Source organism: Anopheles moucheti, chromosome 3 (assembly GCF_943734755.1).
Source record: "Anopheles moucheti chromosome 3, idAnoMoucSN_F20_07, whole genome shotgun sequence".
NCBI classification, from domain to species: domain Eukaryota; kingdom Metazoa; phylum Arthropoda; class Insecta; order Diptera; family Culicidae; genus Anopheles; species Anopheles moucheti.
In genome coordinates this window covers 43,791,051-43,817,540 of record NC_069141.1, presented here as the reverse complement: position 1 = coordinate 43,817,540, position 26,490 = coordinate 43,791,051, and the positions used below count along the sequence as shown (strand labels likewise).

The following is a 26,490-nucleotide window of genomic DNA, read 5'->3' as shown; positions in this document are numbered from 1 at the left end:
ACTGTTTGTTAAGAGGATCTACAAAAAAACAAGAAAACAAAAAACTGCACTTACCCGATAGAATCCGATCCGGCGCAAGATCACCGTAGTTGCATTAGCACATTGTTGTCGAACGGTAGCATCAATATGTTGAGCAGACTTGATCAAAACATCCTTTTTCGTAGGAAGTGTGACTAATCCCATCCCATTGCCGCCTCTCGCTTTTGCGCCAACCTGTGGGGCTAACTGTTTTCTATTTAGTTCCAGCCATTTGCACACACTACAGTTGGACTGCAATGAAGAAATCGAAATGTAGATGAAAGGGCCCGTACGAATATGCCTGCTTGATTTTCATCGCTGTCCTGTTTTGCTACAGAACAGGTCATTGTGGGTTGTGCGAAACATTTCTTACCTAAGTATGTGTGAACAGGTGTCCATTTGTGTTGTGTGTGTGTGTATGTTTGTGTGAGGGATGTGTATGTGTGTGTGGGGTGGGAAGGGGTGTATAGGAAATATCGAATTTATCTACGCCGGATGGCGCCAAATTATTAAACGTGCTATATAAATAACATTCAAACCATTGGTCGAAACACAATGTATATCAAAATCGCATCGGAATCAACACTGCAGTCAAAAGAAACAGATATTCCCCATCCTTCGCTATACACACATGGTTTGGGAGCATGGAAATTAAAACATGTAGACTTGTCGGTGTGAACACACACGAAATTTACCGGATCAGCGAGCGCTTGCCGCGCAAACCGCATGGTACGAAAGACCTCTTATTATTTGCTCCAAACTCCTTCAATTCGTCAATGTTTAATCTCTTTTTTAGCTACCTAATGTTCAACTCACCAAAAAAACCCACTCAATTAGCACACAATGCACGGCTAAAGGTGTACGTAAATGTTCGAAAACAAGTGATAATGTTATGCATTAGCATCGTTTTATGTTTTATTAAACAGTAGAGGAAAACAAATCATGTAAAAAATCCATTACCAAACCTGCAAGCTGTACAGAATGTGGTGAATTTGTTACGGAAAGCTTGTCCCAGTGGTGAACTTTCTTTCATCTTACTGTGGCGCCATCTGGCGGCCAATCTTGAATGCCTGCTACAAATAGTTCCACGTGCAGTCATTTCGAGCGTTTTGAGGAAAATTTACTTTCTTTTGTTCCTTCTACAAATTTTAAATGAAACGCTACATTACTTTTGTACAATATTCGAACTACCTTATATTAACAATATCATTCGAATTACAGCTTCAGCAATTCATGTTCATTCTCATCATCCTTCGTACTTATTATTTTGTGTATGTGTGTGTTCATAGCTATTCGAAAAAATGATCTCGATCGCACAAAAATGTTCGTTTCCTGCTGGGAAAACAAAGATATCGTGTCTAATAAATTTGGACTAAAAAAGTAAGGGAATAAAGTTTACGGTGGCCAGGTTCGCCACACATCATCATGCTGTTTTTGTATGAACATACGAACGCTAATTTTAAACAACTCAATCTAGATAGATAGGAAAGCTTTTGCCCGCCATAAGATGCGAAACAAATCGTTCGAATGATACAAGATGTAAGAAAGAAATCCAGCTCGTGGAGGCAGGGAGCGAATGTGTGAAAGGGTAGCACCGGGAAATAGAGCAATGTAAAAACTAGCCCGTAAGTGTAAACATTTAAATATAATTATTTTAAATTGTATTGAATCGGAAAAGAATATTATGTTCCAGCAGAGATTGTTTAACTTGGAACGAAAAACAAACAAATCACTGAAACCTACCACAACCACAACAAGGGAACGCTAATGTAGAAATCTTACAACATTAGACCAGAATTGCAAGGTTGTCGGTCGAGAGAGGGAAAAAACATACGCAAAGTGTAAATATACTCTAGCCGTAAGATCCCATCGCATAGAGGAAAATTAAAGCGAATTCTCCTATCACTAATAATACCATGATACCATGTGGACACACACAACAGTAACGTGCGAGATTTAAGCAAATTATATAGGCAAAACTAAAATGTACGTTCACACACATAGAGCATACGTGTAGGGGAAGCAATGCAGGGCAACTTTTCTTTTGACAGATGAACAAAAGGAAACGATATGATCAGTCCAGTCCACATAAACATTGAAACACATTCTGCAAGATGAACGCTCCCGAGCGGAGCTACACAGAAAAATGTAAGAGGTAAAATGTTGATTGAAAACCAACATGGATTGTGTTTCTTGTTTTTATTTCTACACAGGTAAAGAAAACAAAACTGAACAAAAACTGGAAAAATGATATTTTAAATAAAGCAAAAATCTATGAAAACATAACGAACGTTTGCATCTTTCACTGGGGAAAGGTCCTCCTGTTTGGTCGAAAACCGTCGAAGCTTCTGAGAAATATTTACTCCACGGTGAATAAACTTCCAAATTAAATCTCGTACGTAGTTATTTATCAATGTTTTCTTCTTGCCCGGGAAAAGGAATTTATTCTCCGCCCAACATGTTGCTCGATGAATCACAACTTTTCCTATTATGTTGCTACTACTTAATAAGTTCGCACTTTACTACCGGCACTAATCTACCGAAACGGCACAGCGCGCGAAGGTGTAAAACTATGGAGCAATGAACACTTTTGCCAACTCCGGCTACTGTAGCTCCAGCATTCACGCGAAGGTGACAAAAGTTTTTCAATATACAATTCACCTTGCAAAACACTTTTTTCATTTTCTGCATCCCATTATGATCAGCAGACAAACTGGGAGCTTACGCAACTTTGGCACTGCTAAGTATTGTTGGGTTGTTGTTAATGTGCATCTTAATCTTCAATGCCGTTAGTCGCTCTACATGGAACGGGCAAACGGAAAAAAAAACAAACAAATTGCCCGTACGCTTAGTTTGTTTTACGTATAGCCTTTTTTCTTGTTTTTTCTTCTTCTACCTTGGACCGGTACAGAGCTAGGTAAAAGTTTTCCCTGCAATCCTCCCGGAGGAAACTCCAAGTTTTCTGGTTCGTTCGTGCTGATAATTAATTGCACTTCTTTTCGCAGCTTAAATCCTTTTGTACACGTGTTTTTCCAACGCAAATACAGAGATGCAGATCGTTTTACAAGATACTAACTGTTACGTTGTACAATCAACCATATTGCACACATTACTTTCCGGGTGTGCTATGTTACAGGGATTTTTTACAAAAATTAACTCTCTTATCTATCATTTCAAATCACCCAAAAAAGGATGAAGTTGACTGGGAATTAATATTTTTTCAGCAGGAAGTTTTAAATCAGCAGCCTCAATGGGAGATAATGCAATTCACAATTATGATGTCACTTGTACATACGTATTTACTATTTACACCATGCGTAACAATCTCAGTCATGATTAACGTTCCTTAACCAAGTTAATATTCAAATAAACAAATAATACATGTTTTTTTTTACCTTATTTTTAGTTTTATACTAATTACTTAGTATTTAGACTTTTCTTGTTAAGAAAAACTTTTAAATATGTTTTGTAATGACATATACAAATGACACATACCTCCTAAAAACTTATCAAAACGACCTGTAATCCTCAAAGATTTATGAATCATCAAAGAGACATGAATCCTCAAAATTTCATGAATTCGCAAAGATCCCTGAGTAACCAAAGTTCCATAAAACATTGAAAATTCCTTAAATATTCACATTAAATATAGAAAAATATGAGTCAGAACTGCCATTTTGCATAAGACCTCAAGGAACTTGATCCGTCACTGCTCTGAGGATTCATGAAACTTTTTGTAAGTCGATTCCATATTTGAATGACTCCATACTTAACATTCATAAGAAAGACTCTTCTTAAAAGGCTCATTAAACACAACTCTATTTTTTCAGAATTGTTTAAACTTTCTGACCCTGGCCTTTCTGGTAAAAGATTGCTGATCATTTGTCTACAAGATATATTTCTTCCCATTCCTGGTCGTCTTATTCCATTCGTAGATCGCATAATTACGTGAAAGCATTCAAGGTAATTTGGAAAGAGATACTGGCCGTATTGCTTATAACTGGTGGCTTAATCTAATTCAATGCAATTCACATTTGTTGGAAAATATTGCCTCCTCCAAACAGTTAAAGGTCACCTTATCCCGGGTGTACTCGGCCGGTTTACATAGTTTAATAGAAAAATAAAAACCAACGACGTTTAGGTCTATCACAGCTGTAACAATTCAATAATTTCTTGGCTCCTGCGTACAACCGTATACATGTGTCCCACCGGAGCCTGACGAGGCTTATCAGCTGTATGACAGTAAGTTCACCGTTCACCGCTCATAGAGCTCGTCGTATCCATCTACGGATTAACTATCCATTTAAGGATAAATAAAGTCAAAGAAAGTCAGAAATGGAAGACTCCTTGAGGTTGTTGTACCAATAAGGAAGAAGAAGATATATTTGGTTCATATTTGGTTTAATGTTACTTACAGTCTAATAGTACTCAACGAACTTGACTGATCAATAATGATTTAAATGAATGAGGGTCTGTGCCCTTTACAATCTCGCAGCTATAGAAAGTGCTATCCAAGGCTCGGTTATACTGGTCTGGCATACGTTAGATGCCATAGACTTCAATGATCTGACGTTCAAACGGAATTCTACAGAAAAGCAGGAACAGGGTGCAAACATCGATTGGTTTGAGAGTTTAGTTGCCGAAACGGACTCTGATCGCTTACGGGTAATTTCATTTCACAGAGTGTCATTAGGCACTGCAGATAAAGAATAACAAAAGTTTGAAAATCCGATAAATAAGCGAAAACATAAGGGATCGCTATTTTGTGCTAAAAAATTTGTCTTTAGACAACTTCGTTCGAACGTTCCAGAGGAAGATGCTCAAAAGAATTTTGATCTCGTATGTGGGAAAGAACAATGGAGGAGTCAATGATGAGCTCTATTAGTTGTACGATTGTGAGTGCAGTGGATTAGGTCTCGACAGGTTCCGGAAGTCACGTCAACATGTAAAGTCCTTTTAGATCGACAACAAGGACAGAGGAGGCGTGGTAGGCACAAAATGAGATGAAGTGATGGCGTTGATGTGTTCGCCAGAAAGGTCAGAATAATGGATTCGCAGACGAAGGCGCTCGACCGTGAACGATTCGAGAGGACTCCTGCAGCAAGCCAAAACCGCGAAGTGGTTGTAGCATATGGATAGGATAAGTAAGTAAGTAAAGTTGTCTTATCGACTGATGATTGGCTGATGATTGACGCGCACACACCTCATTGAAATATGCCTTTTTCCGTCACTCAGATCATTTAAATGTACATAAAACTTAATTTTAGGCCTTAAACATGCCTACATAAATTCTTATATTATTACTAGCATTTATTCCAAAGGTCTTGCAAGTCTTTGGTAGTGTTTGGTAGCTGCCTGTGTTCAACTACATCTATTCGCTATAGATCAGGCAACTAATTGCCGTATGTTGTTCAATTAAAAAGGTACAAACAATGATAAATCAAAAGTTTCAGTCAGGTTCAAAAGATTAGTGAAAGTTCAATATTATTTACTGAAATTTTGCCAAATTTCAGTTGTTACTGAAAGCTGCGTCCTTTCATAGTTTCTCGTTCGTGAACAATAATATGACCAACTTGATTGCAAAAATAAACCATCTGTACAAGATCATTAATTCGCAAGCCCCCCACAACACTTCTCAGCTAATTTCCATGAAGTTCTCATTTCGAGCGCCTTGCAGTCAAAAAGAGGTGATACACATATTCTTCGACGCTCCGTTAGCTTCCCGGCTAAGTGCTACTCTTTAAATATACATACACAAAACTACAAACAAAACCAACACCCGGTGATCGACGCACCTTCTATCAACTGCTGTGGTGGAGAAATGAGAAACCAAGGAACGGGCCTGGCTCATTTCCATTCTTCGGTAGTGTTCGGGTAATTTATTTTTAGCTTTTTCCACACACCGCATATCCCGTACGACGACGCCCGCATGAGTGGTAACAATTGTGTTTTCCATGCTGATATAGAGTGTTTTCCATGCCGGGTGTCGAACTGTTCGTGGTTCATAGCTGAAAAGCATAATTTTTCAATGCTATTTACGTTTGAATAACTAATAAATTCTATCGAATGTGTAATATTGCATTAGGAAAACTTTTGTTGATATACCAGAATTTACGAAAACGCAATAAATATAACATGATTCGTTTAAAACCATAGAGTAACATATATCTCGCTATACCTCCGAGACTACTTCCAGCATGTTCACGCACAGTGCACTATCGGAACAATGTCGTCATGTACCCGAAGCATTTGAAGGAAAACAACCATGCTTTCAACCGAAGCCGGAGCAATACTGGCATGAAGAAAGACACCACAAACGCCTAGATCAAGCAAAGATTACACTTTCGTTGCGGTTGGCTTTGCACCGCTGCCACCATTCGGTGGTGATTCGGTCGTTTATTTGGGCCTCCCCATAGCTTGCGAGCAGTTGGAAGGCAGTAGTTCCATGTTACACTCCAACGCAACTGGAAGCACCAGCAAAGAGCCGTGCGCACGTTGAAAGAAATGCATGTGAAGATCGTGAACGTTACTCACGAAGAGGAACGCACGCTCGGGCACGTGCTAATGGTGTAGTGTTTCGCGTATTCGATGAAATATTCACGTTGCAGTGCGTTCCGCAGTTTAGCATATCTGTCGTTTTCAAACGTACGCATGTTTGAATTTTGAATTTCCAGCGAAAACGCGCGCCAACAATAGGCCGTCGGTATTGCGCAAGTCAAGAGTTCGATTCGGGTGCGAAACAAGCGTTCCACAAACTGAGCGATCGAATTGCGAAACCGTGGCTAGTGAAAACAGCGTAGAAGCAGTGTGAGAGCATAGTGAGAGTGAAAACGATGCACCGTGAATGCAGGTGGAAAATCCCAACGCAGGCCGCCTTCTCGTGCAGTGAAAGGTGTGCGCGACGGAAAAAATCATACGCCGTGTGGAGCCGCGCGTGTGGTCGTGTTTGCACTATCAAAGTAACCTTGTAAACGCCTGAAAAACGTGCAATTTCTGCCGCAATCTGTGCCTTCAACGTTATTGCTACACTACCGTGATCGAAGCAGACTGTGCCAGGATGCCGTTGAACGGGAAATCCTGCAGCACTTTCGGTGATTGTGTTGTTGTCTTAATTGGTTACTTTTGCAGCAAGCGTTTCTTGCCACCATTTCCATTTAAGTGCTAATGATACGTGGAAAGATAGTCACACCTCCAAAAACCCCCCAAAAACCACTCACAAAACGTTGTACCATCGCAGGAAGTGATTGAACAGTGGTGGAGTAAATCGAAACACATACGAAAACATAAGGATTTGACAGGACTTGTGTCGTGATGGGAAATACACAGGCACATGCGGGCACACAGCCGAACGCTGCGTCAGCTGAGCAGCAACCAACCTCAAGGTCGTCCAAAACTCCGTCTCTCTCCAAGGGTCGGAGCTTTATCAAATTCGGCAAGCGCAAGCAGCTGTTGGTGGAGCACGATGACCAAACGGGGATCGGTGCAAGAGTTGGTGTCGAGGATGACGACACCAAGCCCGACCTTGCTGCTGCTGACACGGACGGCTTTTCGAACATACTGCTGGATGCGGCTGCTCACTTGGACCGGAACCACTCACGCCGTGAGCAGAATGGTAGCTTCAGTGAGATTGCCGGGAAATCAGCTGATTCGAATAGGCGCAATGAGGAGGAGGAGTCTGATTACATCGAACAGCAAGGTACGTATTGTAAATAAACAGTAAACAGGATCGAATATCGCTAATTATATACGCACTACACATAAATACGCCCTGAAAATGGTGTCGCCTTACTTCACCACGTGGTAAATAATACACCGAAAACACTTTCTCGCGCCATGGTTGACTACACCAACCCGTCTGTCACACAATTTGCATACGAAGTGCATAACAAATTTGTTTCAAATTTCACACCGTGTCAGTTTTCTTAAAGGTTCAGCAGGTGTGATATTGGCACCACGAAGAAGCGTGACAGTTACATGCGCACGATACAAATGTATAAATTTCGTTGTTCATTAAACCATTTCAAATACGGTCAACTTACTCCTAATGAGCACTCTTTTGAACAAGTTTTTTGCATAACGAGCCAAACTGATTGTTAATATGAGCCTTTTGGTTAGAGATTTCGGTTTGTTACTCACAATCGAAGTCTAAACATTGGAAATATTATTTTGTACGCGATAAGACATGTTAAGATCAACACCACAAAAAAACATTCTATTGAAGAACTTGTGACGCTGCTCAATAGTTATGGCTTGGAAACTCTAAATAATCCAAACGAATCTCTTATCTAACGTAGCACATACAAGAAACACTCAAGGAGCTACAGATAGTTGATGCCATGGCACAAGTTGAAAATAAAAAAGCCAATTCCACATACACAATTACACGATCTGTCAAAATTTTGCGATTCGCGTATCTCAAATTCGCGTAGCTCTGATACTATTGCTACATGTATATAACTACAAACTTCTTCTGAACATCCATTTAGCCAGTTTAATAAGCCCTAGCCATTGTTTTTGTATCTCTCGCAGAAACTTCATACAAAATATATTCAAAAGTATTGCATTTCGAATTAAGCTAATACTAATCATAATCATGGCTCAAACTAAATTGTGAAGTTTTATGGGATCATTTTCCATAAAGGGGAAATTCGGTATCAATACCACAGACATGTTGGGTAGCCATTACTGGAGATCTAAAGGGTGTAAAAGTTATTTTTTATGATTAAAACACAAAATATTTAGATTATCGTCAAAATATTTCGAATCGTAGTGATTTGTTGATTTCCGCAGATTTCGTCCATCTTACAAGTTTCCTCTAGGAATTGGACTTAGATTTAGACAAATGATGCTGGTAACAATGAAACCCATTTGTTAACTTATTTTATACATTCTAATCTTTGGATAATTGGACCAAGTCTGTAGAGATATGACTTTTTGGTCCGTGTCGCTATGACTTTGCGCCAGTAAATTGTCTTGTTGGTATTTTCTTTGCGATCATTCATCCTTCAATGCAGCAGTAGAATCAATCATTTGTTAATGAGAATATTCATCAGTTACTTCAAATCAGCGCACCACACTCTCATGGTTACACGGCGCACAGACCAATTCAGAGCTTTTAAATAAGCATATTGGCATTTGCAATGAGAGTTCCGACTTTATCAAGTTGACGTCAGAATTGAAGCGCTTAGAATTCCTTAATTTTCACTGTAGCTTCCAGTGATATGTTGGAAGCATTTTAGTTGGCTTTGCATCGTACAACTCCTGCAATTCTTCGTCGTGGTAAATGGTAATTGTACTTTTAAATGTACTTCGTATTTAATTTAACACTTTCGGTTTCCACTCGTTGTGTTGATCAGTTTGAGCACTTTTGGTAACAAAGATACTTCGCTTTTATCAGAATGAGGTTGTGGTATGTTGAAGCTTAATCTCCAACAACAAAAAATTACATCAACAGCTTAAAGACAAACGGTGAGTGTGGTGAAATAGTTTGAGCTCTTTACATCAGCATCACTTTACTCCTTATGTAAACTGTGCAATGCATACACGAGCTAAGTGTCAATATTAGATGACACAAAATGTTGACACATTCCTAATGTAACAATGGACGATTTTACGTTATTCTGTCCCAGTTACGAACTGTTTAAGCAATTATGTTTAACTTTAAATAATTCTATCCATACTATATGGCCAAATGTTCAAAATCACGTTTCCATAAGTGCAAAAGTCTAAATATAACAGTGGACTTATAGCTACTGGATTTCTTAAAATTTATTAACAGTTCAAAATAAACTACATAACAAATTACAAATATCTCACAAAAACAGTCTGTAAACCTGCTGTAAATGTAAAAAGCGTAATAATTAATTATTAATCCCGTATAACAACTCAATATTTACGTAGTTTTGTGTACATTAGAAAGATAACGTATAGAATGTCATTGAATTAGAAAATAGTTTTAAACTAATTTAATTTATGGACTTAATCAGTAGACTTTGAATATTTTGTAATGATCATCTGTGGTTCAGCGTTGAGATCCAGAGGAGATTGGTTACATCTTCAAACCATCTTCCAAATGAATACGTTTACACATATTATGAGAATTATGAAGTTATGCTCCCATTCGCTCATATCTTGCTTCGAACAAGCTACCTTACTTGAGCGTGTTTCTTTGTTCTCCTTTCACGATCAACACGAACATACACGCATTAAAACTGAACGACCAGCCTCAACTGGCGGCAACCCATCCATGCATGCAAAAGATGCGTCGCGATCCGTTGATGACGCAATGTACGAGCCTAGCCATCAACCCAGCCCGGCTGCGACGATGACGACATCAACCGCGGGGGGCACGATCACCAACCGTAGCGCATCATCCACACACCCACCCGATCACTGTAAGTCGCTGACCTGCTTAGGGACGCACAAGCACCATTCTCCACAACATACGCTACCGCACCACCGTACATGCCGCCCGCCCACCAACAGTTCTAGTAGCACCGGTCGCGATAGTACGCTCACTGACAACCGCGAATGCAGCAACGCACCAATACAGCGGCAAGATAGCGGCTTGCCGGTCGCGACGCATTCCGTTTCTATAACAACAAACGACGTCGAAAGCCCCACCCAACCAACCCACTGCAGTCGGGCGACCTCTTCCCATCTACGCAGCAAACCAGTTCCAGCCACGGACAACACGTTCGGCGATGGTTGTGGTGGTGTTGTCGGCCAACAGCCAGCGAACCCGATCATTGTCACTACCGACTCGTGGAAAAGGGCCAATTCGCTCAATCAAACTCCAGCAGCGCGTGAAAGCCAACCATCCACCAATTCGTGCGCGGCGTTACGCAGCAAAGGTTGGTGTGGTGCATATTTGATCATTTCGTCTTTTGCTGGTTCTTGCTTTAGAAGGAATGCAACAAGTTGCAACTGGTGTTAAATGAGGTAGTTCCGATTGTTTGTGCCTGTTGTTTGCCTGGTGAAATGTTTCTTTACGAGAAGGCTTTCGTTCTCGCATGCTCAACGATAGAACAGGATAGGATTATGTGTTTACCGTTAATTCTAAATTAAGTGGTCTTTCCCGCTATGAACAACTCAAATGTAGCAACGAGACGTGTACAATGGTGAATTCCACCTCAGGCCGCCCACAAAATTAGATCATTCCATATTGTTTCTTCGTCCATTCTTTTCATACTCGAGCACGATCGGAAGAAGCAAAACATAAGTGTGTCTGGATATAGGAGAGTGTGCAACGTTGCCAACATCACGCACACTACACTCATTGATAGAATCTATGAATGAAGTGAAGAACAGAATGAACGATATAAGTTGTTTGTGGAATTTACACACTAATGCTGTACAATTAGTTGCCTTTATGTGGCGTTTCATGTAGCTGTTTTCGAGTAATTAATTTGAAGCAAATAGCTTTCTTTGCATATATTCGTTATATTTCAATAATAGTGTGAAGCTTTTCTTTAAATTGTTAGTCGTAGTAATTTCGTGCGTAGTTTAGAAAAATCCTACCACCTTCAAAAACTTGCATCCCCTGCAATGCAAGAGCAATTCCACACCTTGGCTCGGTACACTATTCAATGATTACGATCTCTTTTGTAGATACACCGAATGTTATACACTTGCGCGACCGTACCACATCTTCCAGTTCTGACTCGATCTTTACGGATCCAGCATCACCGCAAGGCGGTTTTGCGACCGAAATTAACGAGGCTTACTATTCCGAAGAAAACATCTACGATCCAAACGACAACCCTAGTTCGACTGTCCGCGACAGGTCCCTTGGTGTAGCTCGCCTAACCATCTGCAAGAATGATTCACTGACCCTCGGTGGCACCGACATCTCGCGTGAGGAGTGTCTGAGAGCGAAACTAGCATGCGAGAATGTATCCCAGATCAGTGTTGCACCGGATAATGCAAACTACGCTAACCGTAAACCATCACCAGCGAATCTGCACATCGAACACAACGTGAGCAACGTCTGCATTGAGTCAGAAAGTGTCGTGTATGACTCATCGGAATCATCTTCACCACCACCGGATGACAGTATGGAACGAAAGCGGGTGCCTCTGTCTCATCGAAGAACGGGCAGTGCCACTGTTACCGGTAGCAATGGTACCGGAACAGCCACTGTTGGAACACGCGTTCCCACGAATGGGAAACCCACGAAAGTACTGACCAAATCGAGCCTTTACGTAGGCACAAAGTTACCGGTGTTAACTGACCGTAAAGTCAGCACGAATAGCATTTCGGGCACGACTCCGGCCAACAGAGTTATTCGACCGTCTTACGTCCCGGAAAAGCTCAACTTTTTTTCGTACGAAAAATTTGAAGGTAAAACTCTATTTTCGAGGCATTTGTGGAATAACAAGTATTCGCCATGCTTGCTAGATCGTTGCCTTTTTAGTTTTTTTTTTAATTACGTAGACTAACTTTCACAATTTTTGAACATAGTACAACTGATACTATGAACCATCCGTAATATCATGTTATGATTTGTTGAGCATTTGCATGTGTTAATATTTGAAATTGTTATGAAACGTTGGTGGGCATATATTTGTGAACCAAAGGTACCACCTTCGAGTGCCTTGCTAAGGGGGGAAAATGTCTATCTACCTTATCGCTTATCAATCTTACCTCGCAAGCACATCACATATCTGACCATTGCGCATGCTATGTTGTATCACCTTATCAGTAGATGCGGCAACATTTATCTATACAATTGTCATCACACATTTCCTTCAAGATGGAATGAAAAGCTAATACGAAACATGCACTATTTCATAGTTTCTATTCACAACACGATCGTCGAAAGATCTCAGAGACTGTACATTACTGATATCTTGCTTTTAGTTTTTTAAACAGCTAGTAGAATTTATTGTGAATTTCAATTCGAACTGATACACTGTTCTCTATTTTAGGACATATGCTGATGAATTGGTTGTCATCATCGCTACCATCGAACATCCCAGGAGTAAACGAACAAGATCTGCAGGCTCTCCTATTCCAGTACTGCACAAATCTACTTGTTGCCGGTGTTATGAAGCAGATACCTGACAAGCATGCTCCACCACAGGATACTTTTCGGGTAAGCAATACTAGAAAGCATACTAGCTCAAATTTGTAAGGAAATGTCATTTGGGTAACGATCAAGAAAACCTTGACGAAAGCGCTGCCGTAATATATCATGTAGCGACACCTTAAGTTTATGCCTTATTTTAACGGCTACTCACTTAGCAGCGAGATAAATTGGACGCACACTAGCAGGTATCTGACGATAACGGCAAGTGTTGACAAACAAAATGAAGATACTGCTGTGACATGATAACAAACGGTTCACGCATTACGCATTGCTTTGAGTGAAGATTGGCTGCACGTAAACAAAAATGTACAAGGACGGAAGAATGTGCAAGTGTGATCGAAAAAATTAGATAAATCAGTCCGGGCGTTTAGTTCTGTGGGTAAAATATCAACAATACGATTTAGTCCTGTTCTGTGAATCCAATTCGAGGTCTATCTGCTGATTGTTTTACTTTGTTGGCCTCTTTTTAGACGAATCTCATGTACCAGTGGACGCATACCGAGCCACCAACACCGACACCTGTTACACCTGGTCGACTTGAACCACACGTCGTTTGGCCACACGCTTCGGTAACACAACCCACTGCGAAGAGCGTTTCACACCAATCAACTAGCACAACTATTGAGCAAATTACCGGCAGCAGGTCTGAAAACGGTAAACCCATGGAATCCACCGGCCAGGATCAGAATGATGGTCAAAAGGTGAATGATTTTCAGCTTCTCCGGCGCAGAATCGCAAGCTGCGAAACGATCAGCCAACTAAAGAGCATTCTGCAGGAGCTATTCTTCAGCTATAGCATCCCGGCTGATGCAGCTGAATTGACAAATCGCAATGTCAATGATCGATCAATGACCACTACCCATGATCTTCTCAATGGCACTGATTGCACAATATATGACAAAGCCAGGACCGATCTGCTTAACGAAACCGAATGTACAGTGTTTGCTGCATCTACAAGCACTCCAAAAAGGAAGTCTACAGTCCTAGAAAACAATAGCTCAAACAGTTTGGAAGCATCTCCAGACCAAGGAGCGCAAGATGGCCAGAAACGAAGTACTATCGAACGTGATACAACTGCGACTGCGCACCAAACATTCCTGAATACCAGTATTACTGCCAGCAAGATCAGCGATCTTCCAGAGCATTGCACAACGTGGTCCTTCAACGAAGCAGTTATGCCTAATAGTCCTAGCAATAGTATTGCGCAGTGTATTCCGTACGTCTGTTCGAACTGCGCCAAATCGCTAGCGCACGCAAGTACATTGTCCAGAACCTTAGCTCAACCTGTAGTCGAATCCGCAAACATAGCAAGAAACGCAGATCGCACGATCGCAACAGACAGCGCACGGCCTGCGCTAGTAACGCGGGAAACGCAAACCGACCCCAGTAGTGCAGTGCATTCCCAGGACGATACTGCCATTCCATGTCCTTCTGACATTAAGCCGTCATTGCCACCACCACCGCCGCCTCCACCGCCGCCACCCCTCTTCAGCTCTTTACCGGCGAACGGGGTGCAACAGTTGCCACCACCTCCTCCTCCTCCTCCTCCACCACCACCACCCGCGCCATTCCAAACTGCATCAATTCCACCACCTCCACCTCCACCCCCGCCAATGCCAATCACCGTTGGTGATGGGGGCAAACCACACTCCGCTCCTCCACCACCTCCACCGCCTCCACCAATGGGGCTGGGTCCTGCAGGAGGAGCTGCTGGAACAGCTTTGGCAGGACCACCACCGCCTCCGCCAGGTGGTAATGGTGGCGGGCTTGGCACAAATGGGCCGCACGTGGCTCCACCACCTGGACCAGGTAAATTAGCGTCAAGTGCCTCCACTACTGCGAACACCAGTGGCCCTCCGCCACTACCACTACCCATACCAGTGCCCGGAGGATGGTATGCGGCGAATAGTAAGCGTTTGTTTTTGTTCCCTTCAATCTCAATCTTTTTTACCCCTTCAATTTTACTTTTCACAATTTTTCACTTTTCCTCGGTAAACTCACGTTTTCTCGGTTGAAAAATCAAAAAAACACAATAGCCATAAGTTTAACCGAAGCAATTTGAGTAACATCTGTACAAACGCGTAGAAAGTCCTACCGACCACACGCTTTTGCTCTATGTCTATCCTATCAAGACCGTTTTATTTGCCAGGTGCACCCCACTTCTTAAATGGTAGTTAGTAGTAGTAGTAAAAGTAATGAGCTTTTTCAATTTTTAATTCTATTATACTTTGAAACGAAGTAATTTGGTTCCGGCTTTTCTCGTGTAATTTTTCCTTTTTCGTCTTTTTGTATGGGAAAATCTGTTATGTTTTTGTACAGTTTTTGTTTAATTTAAAATGCAACTTTGCGGTATCTTAAAACTAGCACTGTTTTTGAAACACTTCCAAAAAGGATTGTATAGTTTATGCTGTTTTCTAAGACAGCGTTACATTAATTTGTTATTAACTTTTCGTTTTTATACAATTTTTCATTTGCACCACCTGAGCTAAATTTTAGTAGATATTAAATTACTCTTCAAAAAGCTACCCTTTTTTGATAATTCCACTCTTCCTTGGTTCCTAGGTCCTCAATTGTTTGTGTTTTCGTTGGTAGTTTGTGTCTCACAATCGTAGATATGTTGCTAACAATGCTAACAACACACTAATTACAACTTTAAATTTCTTCCGTCAGTTCTTCGTAAACAACCGGTAAACCCGCCTAAACCAATGAAACCCCTGTACTGGACACGCATTATAGCACCGAAAAGCAGCGCTGGCAAAAGTTCAAACGTGATGTCGACGTCACTGTGTGACGAAACCGACGGTGCATCCTCCATATCCAGCACAAACGCCACGGAAGCCTCTGACGGGGCAGTACAATCTGTGAAAATAGAAGCAAATCCGTCACCACCGGCATCGCTGGAGCTCGAAAAGCGCTTGGGTCTGTGGCAGGAGCTTGAGGAAACAAATCTGGACAATTTGGAAGAGTTTACCGAGCTGTTTTCACGCCAAGTAATCATACCGAAGCTCCGGGAAAAGGTAGAGAAACCAGAAAAAACGATAAAAATACTCGATTGCAAAAGGTCGCAAAACGTGGGTATATTCGCTAAAAGCTTGCACGTGGAATGGGACGAAATAGAGTGTGCTATATATCACTGCGATACGTCGGTCGTTAGTCTGGAAGCGATGCAAAAAATCCTTGAAATAAAAGCCAGCGACGAGGAGCTGATGCAGATCCGCGACTATGCAGAGAGCAGTTTAGCCAACAATAACAATGCGATCCCACTCGATCAGCCAGAACAGTTCCTTTTGCGCATATCAAGCATATCCTTCTTCTCGGAGCGGATCTCTTGCATCGTATTTCAGGCCGAATTCGAAGAACATTACAAAGGCGTGTCGCGCAAACTCAAAACAGTCAAACAAACCTGCGAGTTTCTTGCGGAAAGCGAAGAATTGAAAGATCTCTTTTCGATCATACTGACGCTGGGCAACTTCATGAATGGGGGCAATCGTACCCGCGGACAGGCGGACGGATTTGGGCTGGAGATTTTAAGCAAACTCAAGGATGTCAAGTCAGCCGACACTAACACGACGCTCTTGCACTTTATAATCCGTACCTATATCAGCCAATGTCGCAAGAGTGGCATCATATTGCAGGAAATAAAGCTACCCATTCCGGATCCGGGTGATCTGGATAAGGCCGTAATAGTGGATTACGACGATTGTCTTACGCAGCTTACAATGTTACGCTCGAAAACAGAAGGTAAGTGATCTAAGTGGGACTAATCCTGGGTGTTTCAGTTTTTTGGCGTTACGAAATTACCCATAATTAACCTAACTAATTCTGCTTTCAGAGTGCCGCAGGACTGCCGATAGAGTAATCCAAGAGTCGACGGAAGATCATTTGCATCCATTCAAAGAAATTATGGAAGAGTTTATTGAAAAGGCTACTACCCGTATTGAAAAGCAATTCTGCAAGCTCGAAGAATGCTGCGAATGTTTCGTTCGAACAATGCGCTTCTACCATTTTACACCGAAAACGGGCACATTGGAAGAATGCAAACCGGAAATGTTCTTCGAACTGTGGCTACCGTTCGCACACGACTTTAGAAACATTTTCAAAAAGGAAATGCAGCATCACTTGAACGAACTGTAAGATTATCAAACCATGTTGCATGCTTCATTGCGTACTGTTAATGAAACACCATTTACGTGTTACTTTACTTTCAGATTGAAAAAGACCAAACGTACATCAACGGCACCGTCTGGTGCAAAACAAGCCACAGCAAAAGTGAAACCCGGCTCGCTAAAGGAACGCATGAAACGATTGATGCAAAACTAACGCACCAGCCGTGGTTTCAAAAGTTGAAGAAGAGATGCTTGCGTTGTGGAGCTACGACTAAACAAAAACTTATGATAAAATAAAATTATGAAAAAAAACTTACATAACAATCCTTGCCGGCCTATCCACAGTATACCGTGTGACCAGTACCATCGGGGATTGACGTGTTAGTCCTTGCAGAGTTGATGAAGTTCGTTCTTGTTGCGGTTCCTTCATGAGCGTTCAACATATTGGAGTCCAAACTACTACTGAATATCTGATGATTCGGACGCTATTGTTTCAATCCCAGTACGGGCAATTGAAATGAATACGGTTCATGAACCCTTTATTACTATTTCCACGTTTTTGACGTGTTCAGTACAGTGCCGGTTGATGCCAGACAATTTTGCCCAGTAAGCATCCCGTAACGAGCAGAGGAAATCGTGGACTGAACTGGCTGCTTACAACCATGGACGAGTGACATTGCTTGCGTTTCAGTTCCTGAAGCTGCTGGACGTTCTCGTTACGCCAAATTCCGGTGGCATGTTGCAGTTGGCTACAGTTCTCGTTGAATGACAGCAAACGGAAACCATTCTCATGCGGCGAACAGATTATACGTCCATCTGGTGAGAAACATGATTCCTTGATGTAACCTTGTTTCGTGGTGGATTCTTGAATGTAGTAAAGCATACGGGAAGCATTTTTGGAAACGGTTTCAGTCACACGCTTTCTCCCTGAACCAGTGTAACCGGTACTTGCGGAAGAGCTTACACCCGACACTATGCCATATATCTGTCCACGATTGCTGCGCACCTGTGAGCTGGGCATATTCTTACGCTCTCGGAACGTTATCTCGGTTGCCCATATATCGGTGCTTGCAATATCGGAACGAAGGTACCGTCCCGTTACCATTACGCGTCTGCCACGCCCAGCTGGACGGCCACCACTTCCTATAGGCACAGACTGTGCGCTTGGACCTGCTTCACCACCATGCGGTTCTTGCTGCGGTGGTGGTACTAAATTGCTACGACTTCCGGATGGTTCCGGTTCGTTTGAGCCCGCGTTTGCATTATTTCCATTACTACCGGATGCCGGTTCGTTGTTTGCTTCGGCAGATGGCATCATTTCTCGCATGGTAACATTTAAGCGAAAAACGCTTCCCATCTGCACGTTTCTAGTCGATGGTCTGGATAACCCGCTCGTACCAGGTTGCGGACCTGCTACTGTATCCGAACCGGTGTTTGTCGGTTCCTCTACTTCCTCTTCCTGTTCCTCTCGTCGCTCCTGCTCACGTTCTACCATTTCACCCTCATCTTCGTCCATTTCTTCATCCTGCGGCAGCTCCTGTATATCGTGCACAACGGACCACTCGGTCAATTCGTCTGTTGACACGTTTCTGGACAGGGTACACCAGCCCTGCGGGTGCATGGCTAGCCCACAGATCATTTCCGGATTGTTATTGGGCGGAAAGTCTGTCACTAGCTCGATACGGTTCTTCTTCCGTTTGGAGTAAAACATTGGCCGAAAGCGCGCTGCCATTGGAATAAGCTGACGACCGACCTGCATCAGCCGGTAAACGTTGGGATAGAAACCATCGAGATCACTTGCAAGATTGGCAAGATCCAGATCATGGATGACCATTAAATAACCGCTGCTCATGCTGATCACTAGCCGGTTTTCGTCAGGCGTTAAGCGCGACCGCAACAGTCCAGAGGTGTGAAGTACTCGCCGGTAGACGGAACCATATTCGGTGAAGTTGTTTATCTCCCATGCATAGATCGAACCGTCGAACCCGGATGACAACAGCATGCCATCGCGCTTCGAGTACTCGATGTTCTTCACCCAACCGCTATGCCCGTTCAAGGTGCGAAGCTTTGTGGTCAGATTGCGGATGTCCCATAAAGCGACCGTAGTGTCATCGGAGCAGGTGGCAAATATGCGGTGATCAATAAACTTTATGCAGTTTACACACTCGTTGTGGGCATTCTTCACGGCACAGATCTGTATCTCCGTCAGTGGATCGAACAGCACAATGGATTTCTTTTGACAGGCCGCAACCAGCAGTGTACCATCTGGCGAAAATTCCAAGTTGAACGCACCGCCATAATCACGTACTATACCCGGGAATCGGCCAGGATCGTTCCATATCTTCTTCGGCTCCAGCGAGCGGTAGATAGTACGATGGATTGCGTCTGCATCACCGAACCGTGTTCCTAAGCCACGCTCTCTGCGAGAACACCACTGATGGATGGGCATGAACTTGTTCGAAGAATCCCCCGACAAATCCATGTTCTGGGGAGCCGGGCTAGGTGAAATTGTTGAACGAGGTAATGAGTAGTTTGAATTACTATCTGTTACCCCAAATAAGGCATTTCACTGCTATGGTCGGCAGCAATGGTAGAGCGGCGATAATGCAGCGTGTAAGTATCAAGCAAAAGAACTGAAGAGAAATCGAACGAAGACGCATTCTTTGTGGGAATTCCATTCGATGGGTTTTTGGGCAACAATATGATAATACTCACTATGCTCCTTATTCGCCAAATGTACACAAAAACAGTAAACGAACAAAACGCAGATGATAAGTGTGAAGGGCTGTTGTCGGATACACAGAGGCTTTCGAAGTGCATCTCAAATTGGATGCATTTCTGCCAAAGTCACCACTGCAGAAACTTAGCAAAGTCAACCTGACTCTTTGACTGTGGTCGTATATACTTGTTTGTTTACCGATTTTTTTTGACATTTCAGCGTGCTGTTTTTTGGTGCAAAGTTTTCCAACGCATTGTGGCAAGATTCAAGTTCGATGCGATAGATTTAAAATTAAAAGAAAGGTCCGCTACTGCTTTTACTTTACTCCATTCCGCTGTGCTCGTAATGTCCCGTGTAACTAAAATTAAACACGTACTGAAAGAGCAAGAGGCAGACGATTTCGATGTGCCCAAAGAAAATCAACAAATTGTACGCATCGTTGCCAGCCGGGGCAACAACTTACACGAGGTAGAAACAGCACAGGTTGGTGAGGAAGACCGATTCCTGGTTTCAATGCCGGTTAAGTTCCGAAAAAATGTGTGGATCAAACGGGGCGACTTTGTGCTGGTCGAACCGATCGAAGAGGGCAACAAAGTGAAAGCAGAAATATGCCGCATTCTAACGCCGGAACATGTAAAAGTGTTCGAAAAGGAAGGTGTATGGCCACGGAAGTTTAGCAAGAAGCGCGATTTGGAAGAGGATTTGGATGAAGATGGGCTGTTTCGAAACACGAACCGCAAATATGTGGCCCAGAGTTCCGAGGACGATGATGAAGAGGATGACGAGGAAGATACGGACGACGAAGATGAACCATCGCTGGAAAGACAAATCGCACAAAAACAATCGCCTATGGACCGATGAATCAATACCCCGTTTGTTAGGTATTATGCGACGATGCGTTTATTGTTTAATTGTTTTAAGAAGTATCAAAATCGGCTGAAGATACACATGTCTGTACATTTGTAAGTTTATGCACTTGACTTTTTTTTATTGGAAAGAACTCCTTTTCATGTTTTGTTTGTAGCTTTGGCGTTTTGGCGAGAGATAGGCAGAGATCGCGCAAGATCTCGCATAGGTAAGGTGACAAACACAGAAATGCACATTCGTTACAAACCTCTTGCAAATGCGTTGAATTATACGAGCAACGTTCTTAGCCATCTTTTATCCCGATATCCTCCACTCATTTGTGATCGTTTACCTTGTAGCAGAATTTACGCGGATGCTTACATACACTCAACCATTAATAACATCGATATTACAAACTTTGAGCGCGGATAAGCACAAGTACATCACCTGCAACTGATTTGCAACATGTGGGACACGTGAAAAGGGGTTTGTTTTTCTGAACTATGCTAATGTTTTATATCTAATGCTAGAATCGATGTAATGGAAAACCGAATCATGCAAATCTTTAATTGTATTCAACGTCGTGTGCGACCAAACGATTTGACTTGTGTCTACTACTATTTTGTTAATTTCAATCCGTAACACATATATAACCTAGAATTAAGGATCGATGCTTGATCTTGCACGGAATGTTGCATTGCGCATTTCCCTATAGTATGAGCAGTGCCTAAAACGTATGGCTATCCATGACGCGTAACTCAATGTGTTTCTATTCCTCCAATTGTGTGCTGATGAAATTGTGTGCCTTTGTGCGATTATCTGTATAAAAACATGCTTGAACTGGAATGCATTAGATCTCCTAATTATCGATCATCATAAACCGGCGATTGATTAATGCAACCGCTTATACTGTTTGCTAAAACTGCTAAAGAACAATTCATCTAATGTTAGCATGCACTACACAATCTGCTCACCTCATCATTGTTTACCCCCTTCGCAACTAAGTAAAATGTAGGCACTTGTAGTGTGGATTAGAGTTGAAAATCATTTAACGGTTGAACAGTGGACACATAGAAGCATTCTTGCAGTATGGTATGAGCACACAGCATAAGGGGTTTCCTTAATGGTCAACCATGACGACACGGTGGTTTTGTTTCTGATTGGAGCTTATGCGCTGTTTGAGTGATGTTGAATCTTATGGACACATGTAATCTCATTAACATTTGGCGTTCCTGGAAGAGCACAGCGCGCCGAAGAACACATACGTTCGTATAGCAGAGTGAATACTTCATCAACGTATGCTGTTTGGCAACATAACTATAGTCAGTGGGCTTTAGTTTTGAATGGCAGAAATGATTGAACCGAGAAACATTCGTTATTAAAAGTACCCAGAAACATATCTCATAGCTTGTGATCCAACAGGTTGCGTTATTACATTTAGCTGTAATCCTGTAGCCTTTGAATATTTGTTCTCTTTTACAAACTAAAACGCGTTTTGCGTACGGTAATGTTGTTAGATTTCTTGTTTAATTAATATGTTTCATGATTTTTGTCATGTTTACCAAGAGAGAGAGAATGATGCAGATGAACTTTTCAAGTCACTTGTTCGTTATTAAATACCCTATTTGTTACATTCCCAAAACTCATCGTATGTTACTTTGAACCATCTTTGCAAAAAATGCACATAAAATAAAAATATTCACGATGCTATGTATTAAATTAATCAATCATCTATCTTTTGTGACTTACATTGATCTTGTAACATCTTTGGTAATTAGAGTCGCTGTCTCTCTTTCTATCATGCATCGTACAATACAATGCAGCGCTTTAATGGGCGAACAAATTCGTAAAACATATACAAGCTAAGTAAGATCACTGAAATCAATCCAATATGACTCTGTGCCCTTATTCTAAGCACCACCATTGGGCACATCATTCCCATTTGTCTTTTAAATAAATAGCTTAAAAATAATCAACAAATGCTTCCATTAATCGCTCTTTTACGAATAAATTTACCATAGTTTCGAGAATATCGACCCTTTTAGGAATAGGTCAAAATTTGTTCGCATGCTCATGGAACTACTGTTCCAATTTCTAAATCCTCAATTTTTGCCACACTTTCCATTTCTTTTTCATCACGTTCCTTCTGTTCGCCGTCATTGTTTTCCTCCTCGTTTCCACGATCAGCTTCTTCTATTCGGATCATTTGTGAATCACCACCAATGGATTCCAAATCCGTAGCTTCCCGACCTTCATCCACGGTTGGATCCTGCCCTTGGCTAACAAGCTTCGGTGATGTTTCGGTAGAGCTTATCGGCAGCGTTGATGGCCGTGAAAGTTTCGTATTACCCGTCACACCCAGCTGATCCTTGGAAGTTCCTTCAGATCCTTTACCGAAAGGAAACGTTTCTGGCAATCGTTCTACCTGTGGCGTAATGACAGCTACTATATCCGTTTGTGTTTCGCTGGTACACTGTTGGGAAACCGTATTCAACGGTGGTTGGGCAGGTGGCGGAACATGAACCAAAAACTGCATACAACTGACAATGTCTCGCACTGCACTTTGCAATTGTTGTACCTGGTTCATCAACATTGAACAGGATTTTGTGAGATCTTGAATAGTGCTGTTTTCCAACCCGTCATTGGCTAACTGGCCACATTCTCCCGCATCGTCCTCTTCTGAAGCAGCCGTTTGTCCAGCATTACTATGAGTGGCACGTATTTGTTCCGTTGGATTCATAGACGAGACTTTTCGCCACAGCTGACGCAAAGCTTTCATTTGTAGCTGCTGAATTTTACGGCCCGATTCCAACTGCTCCTTTGTGACTTGCATGTCCTTCGTAAGTTGTAAAATATGATCGTTGGTTCGCTTATGAAACAGCTTTTCCACCACATCGCGGGTCCGTTTGCGAGTAACATAGCCCCGCCAAAGTTTCTGTATAACTATAGCTGAATTTTCTGTCGCTTTATTATCCTCCATTGTTTCTTTGGCAATAGTTTTGCCGGATACCGCAACCTCCTTATCCTTCGTTTTCGGAACCAAGCCTTGGCCAACATGTTGAAGATTTAGTTGGGTCTGTTGCTGCGCTGCTTTGTGGCGTATAGTGCGAAGCTTTTCAATATTGATCGTTTCACTGTCATCGTCCGAGCTTACGGCATTGCTCGAACCCCCTTCCGATGGTGTTGCTATAGCAGCGTGTACGGAATACTTGGATTGTGATGATACTGGTCTAGAATGGCTGTTGCTGCCAGAACCTCCATTGCTGTTGTGACTGTTGAGTGTTTTTCTTGGTGAAAGAGAGGGCGAAGAACGTTCACTACTATTGTTTCGCTTTGAAGTTCGAGGACTTCCAGCTTTGGGGTGAACATTTGCCACCGGAATGCTTCCACTGTTTTGATTTACTGAACGGTTACTATCTGCAAAAGGAAACCCAGATTACCATTTAACAATTCGTTCTCATCCACGAAACGCAATCTCTAACCTTTAGTTTTTATAGCTTTGGGGATCTGCGGCGTTTGTGGTTGTGGTTGCATATTACAATGTTGCAAATTTCGTTGTACAATGCTGGCTGCCGTTGTTGTAGTAGGACCACAATCCGGACTCATCAAGGATTCTGGAACAGGCACCATTTTGGATGCGGCCGTAAGTGGTCCACCTCCTGCTGCTACAGCATTTGTAAGTTGATCTAAAAAAATCATAACGATATATGTAACATTTTCTCAATCAATCTTATGTGTTTAAATCTTAACATTTAAATTAACTACGACTTACCATTATACAAACTTCCCTGGTTTTGATTCATCGTTGTTGGATGTTGTTTGCTTAATACAATACACTCGTTGCCTGCACTTGTGCCTAAAATGGTCGAACTGTTGACAGATACACCACTACCATTGCTACTCGCCAACATGTTCGGATCCAAACTTTGGGACATGATATTGCTGTCCGAAGTAATGTTATCAATCAACGATCTTGTCAGCTCAAATAGTTGTGATCCTCCGGAGCTACTCTCACTATGCGCCGATGACATGGAATTGTTCGAAAGGTTACCATGGTAACTGTTTGACATAGCATCAGGCGAATTTTGGCGCCCACTTAGACGCGATACGCGCGGCGACTGTATCCTTGTTGCTTGCCCTTTGCGGCGCAGCGAGGATGGAGAATTATTTGCTGACTGATTCGTTCCATCGCTGCCAAGAGTTGTTTGTTCCTGCAACTGACGCTGATGTTGCTGTGCCTTGCTAAGTATAAGCCGTAGTTTACGCTCGTTCTGATTTTCTAACGCTTCGCCTGATAGTGGACATACACTGCTGAGATAGCGAGCTAGCGCCGTTTGTTCTCCTATTGGGAACTGGCGGCCACGACCCTGGCTGTACAACCATTCCGCTTTAAGACTCTCAATGGCAGTGACGACAAATCCATCTATGTGCTTCACACTCATGCACCAGTTCAATACAAACGGTCGATAATCAAATCCACTAAAACGATACAAAATGTTCAGTTAGATATATTGTAGCATGTGTTTCTCATTCTCTAACTCTCTCTACCACTTACATCACATTCCCAGCCATCTGAACGCACGGATTGTCCGCCATCGTGATACTGTTAAGATTATTGAGATGACTTAGCGTGCAAATTTCATTCAGATCTGCTATATTATTTTTTGCTAATGTTAAACTTTCCAACGATTGAGGTAAATGTTTATCACATTGCCTTAAATGCGATATGCGGTTCCCGTTGAGAAACAGTTCCTGCAAAGTACCACAGCACGATTAGGACGTATAGCACACACATAGATTACAGTGCGTTCTGAAACTGTTACCTTTAAATTTTTAAGGTAAGACATATCCGATACACTGGTGATACTGTTTTCCGATAGGTTCAAATACTGAAGGTTCACGTTCGTATTCAGATGTTCGATTGTTTTGATTTTGTTACCCTCCAGGTTCAAGTGGGTCAAATAGACTAAATCTTTGAGCCCTTCGATCGTGAGGATTTTGTTGTGCGAGAGATTCAGCTCTCTCAGACAATGCAGTCGGCAGACGCCATACATTCGCAGCAATTGATTTTTGCACAGCGATAACTGCAAATAAACGATACGGTAAATATGAGTACAGGCACTTTGTACGATCATATACACAAGGCAAACAACTCACCTTTTCGATCTTCAAGTACGAATCAATATTATCAATCTTTTGCAACTCGTTATCGTCCAATATCAACACTTTGTATTGTTGAGCGTCTTCCATCTTAGGAACCTTTTTGAGACTGTTCTTCGCTAGATCAAGCGTGGGCTTTTGCGAATCGATCTCCAAATCTGCAAATAAACAACACATAGAAAGAGATATTTTCAATAATTGATGGTTTATGAAAAAAACATTAGCTATTCTTTATGGCCGACTGGTGCGGAGGAGCATATACACAACACGCAGCATATGAACATTACTCCTTTGTGTTTGGTTACGCACCAAACACGCCTTATTTCACGTACCCATCATGCTCAATGCGTATATCCTTGGCTGCAGTTTCCCGAATGCTACGAAAGTAATCCTTTTTCACACAGATCCACCAATTTTGCTATGCCCTTTTTTCCTATAGCCTATTAACTTATGCCAATTTTTACCAATTCATAATAAGCGATACGTTTTATGAACAGCACTTCAGTACTCGGTTCTGAATAGGACTCACTAACACACTCACGCCAGCTCAC

At 42.1% G+C, this 26,490-nt stretch overlaps 4 protein-coding genes across 4 annotated transcripts; 2 read left to right on the top strand and 2 right to left on the bottom strand.

Moving 5' to 3' along the window:
* The first annotated feature begins 7,329 nt into the window (after positions 1-7,329).
* LOC128305971 (protein cappuccino) lies at positions 7,330-17,495 on the top strand. Its single transcript, XM_053043623.1, has 8 exons — positions 7,330-7,714; positions 10,242-10,871; positions 11,629-12,360; positions 12,948-13,114; positions 13,579-15,016; positions 15,779-16,849; positions 16,941-17,238; positions 17,317-17,495. Exons 1-8 carry the CDS (start codon positions 7,330-7,332, stop codon positions 17,426-17,428), a joined length of 4,833 nt encoding a protein of 1,610 aa, XP_052899583.1. The 3' UTR covers positions 17,429-17,495.
* Positions 17,496-17,588: 93 nt separating this feature from the next.
* Positions 17,589-20,033, bottom strand: LOC128302259 (DDB1- and CUL4-associated factor 10 homolog). The gene is made up of 2 exons (XM_053039041.1): positions 19,930-20,033; positions 17,589-19,847 (listed from the first exon to the last, which is right to left on the bottom strand). Exon 2 carries the CDS (start codon positions 19,694-19,696, stop codon positions 17,783-17,785), a length of 1,914 nt encoding a protein of 637 aa, XP_052895001.1. The 5' UTR covers positions 19,697-19,847; positions 19,930-20,033; the 3' UTR covers positions 17,589-17,782.
* A 140-nt stretch (positions 20,034-20,173) lies between these two features.
* On the top strand, positions 20,174-20,893 carry LOC128303639 (probable RNA-binding protein EIF1AD). The gene has a single exon (XM_053040677.1). The coding sequence runs from the start codon at positions 20,279-20,281 to the stop codon at positions 20,792-20,794; it is 516 nt and encodes a 171-aa protein (XP_052896637.1). The 5' UTR covers positions 20,174-20,278; the 3' UTR covers positions 20,795-20,893.
* Positions 20,726-26,448, bottom strand: LOC128303638 (uncharacterized). Its single transcript, XM_053040676.1, has 7 exons — positions 26,272-26,448; positions 25,937-26,097; positions 25,603-25,863; positions 25,335-25,531; positions 24,552-25,258; positions 24,262-24,465; positions 20,726-24,196 (listed from the first exon to the last, which is right to left on the bottom strand). The coding sequence occupies exons 1-7, from the start codon at positions 26,276-26,278 to the stop codon at positions 22,851-22,853; spliced, it is 2,883 nt and encodes a 960-aa protein (XP_052896636.1). The 5' UTR covers positions 26,279-26,448; the 3' UTR covers positions 20,726-22,850.
* Between the last annotated feature and the right edge of the window lie 42 nt (positions 26,449-26,490).

Coding starts and splice junctions, on each gene's coding strand:
- LOC128305971 (XM_053043623.1), top strand. CDS start 7,330: ATGGGAAATACACAGGCACATGCGGGCACACAGCCGAACGCTGCGTCA. Junction 7,715..10,241: donor TGATTACATCGAACAGCAAG/GTACGTATTGTA, acceptor CTGAACGACCAG/CCTCAACTGGCGGCAACCCA. Junction 13,115..13,578: donor CACCACAGGATACTTTTCGG/GTAAGCAATACT, acceptor GCCTCTTTTTAG/ACGAATCTCATGTACCAGTG.
- LOC128302259 (XM_053039041.1), bottom strand. CDS start 19,696: ATGGATTTGTCGGGGGATTCTTCGAACAAGTTCATGCCCATCCATCAG.
- LOC128303639 (XM_053040677.1), top strand. CDS start 20,279: ATGTCCCGTGTAACTAAAATTAAACACGTACTGAAAGAGCAAGAGGCA.
- LOC128303638 (XM_053040676.1), bottom strand. Junction 25,864..25,936: donor CGTACTTGAAGATCGAAAAG/GTGAGTTGTTTG, acceptor GTTTATTTGCAG/TTATCGCTGTGCAAAAATCA. Junction 25,259..25,334: donor CAGATGGCTGGGAATGTGAT/GTAAGTGGTAGA, acceptor GTATCGTTTTAG/TGGATTTGATTATCGACCGT.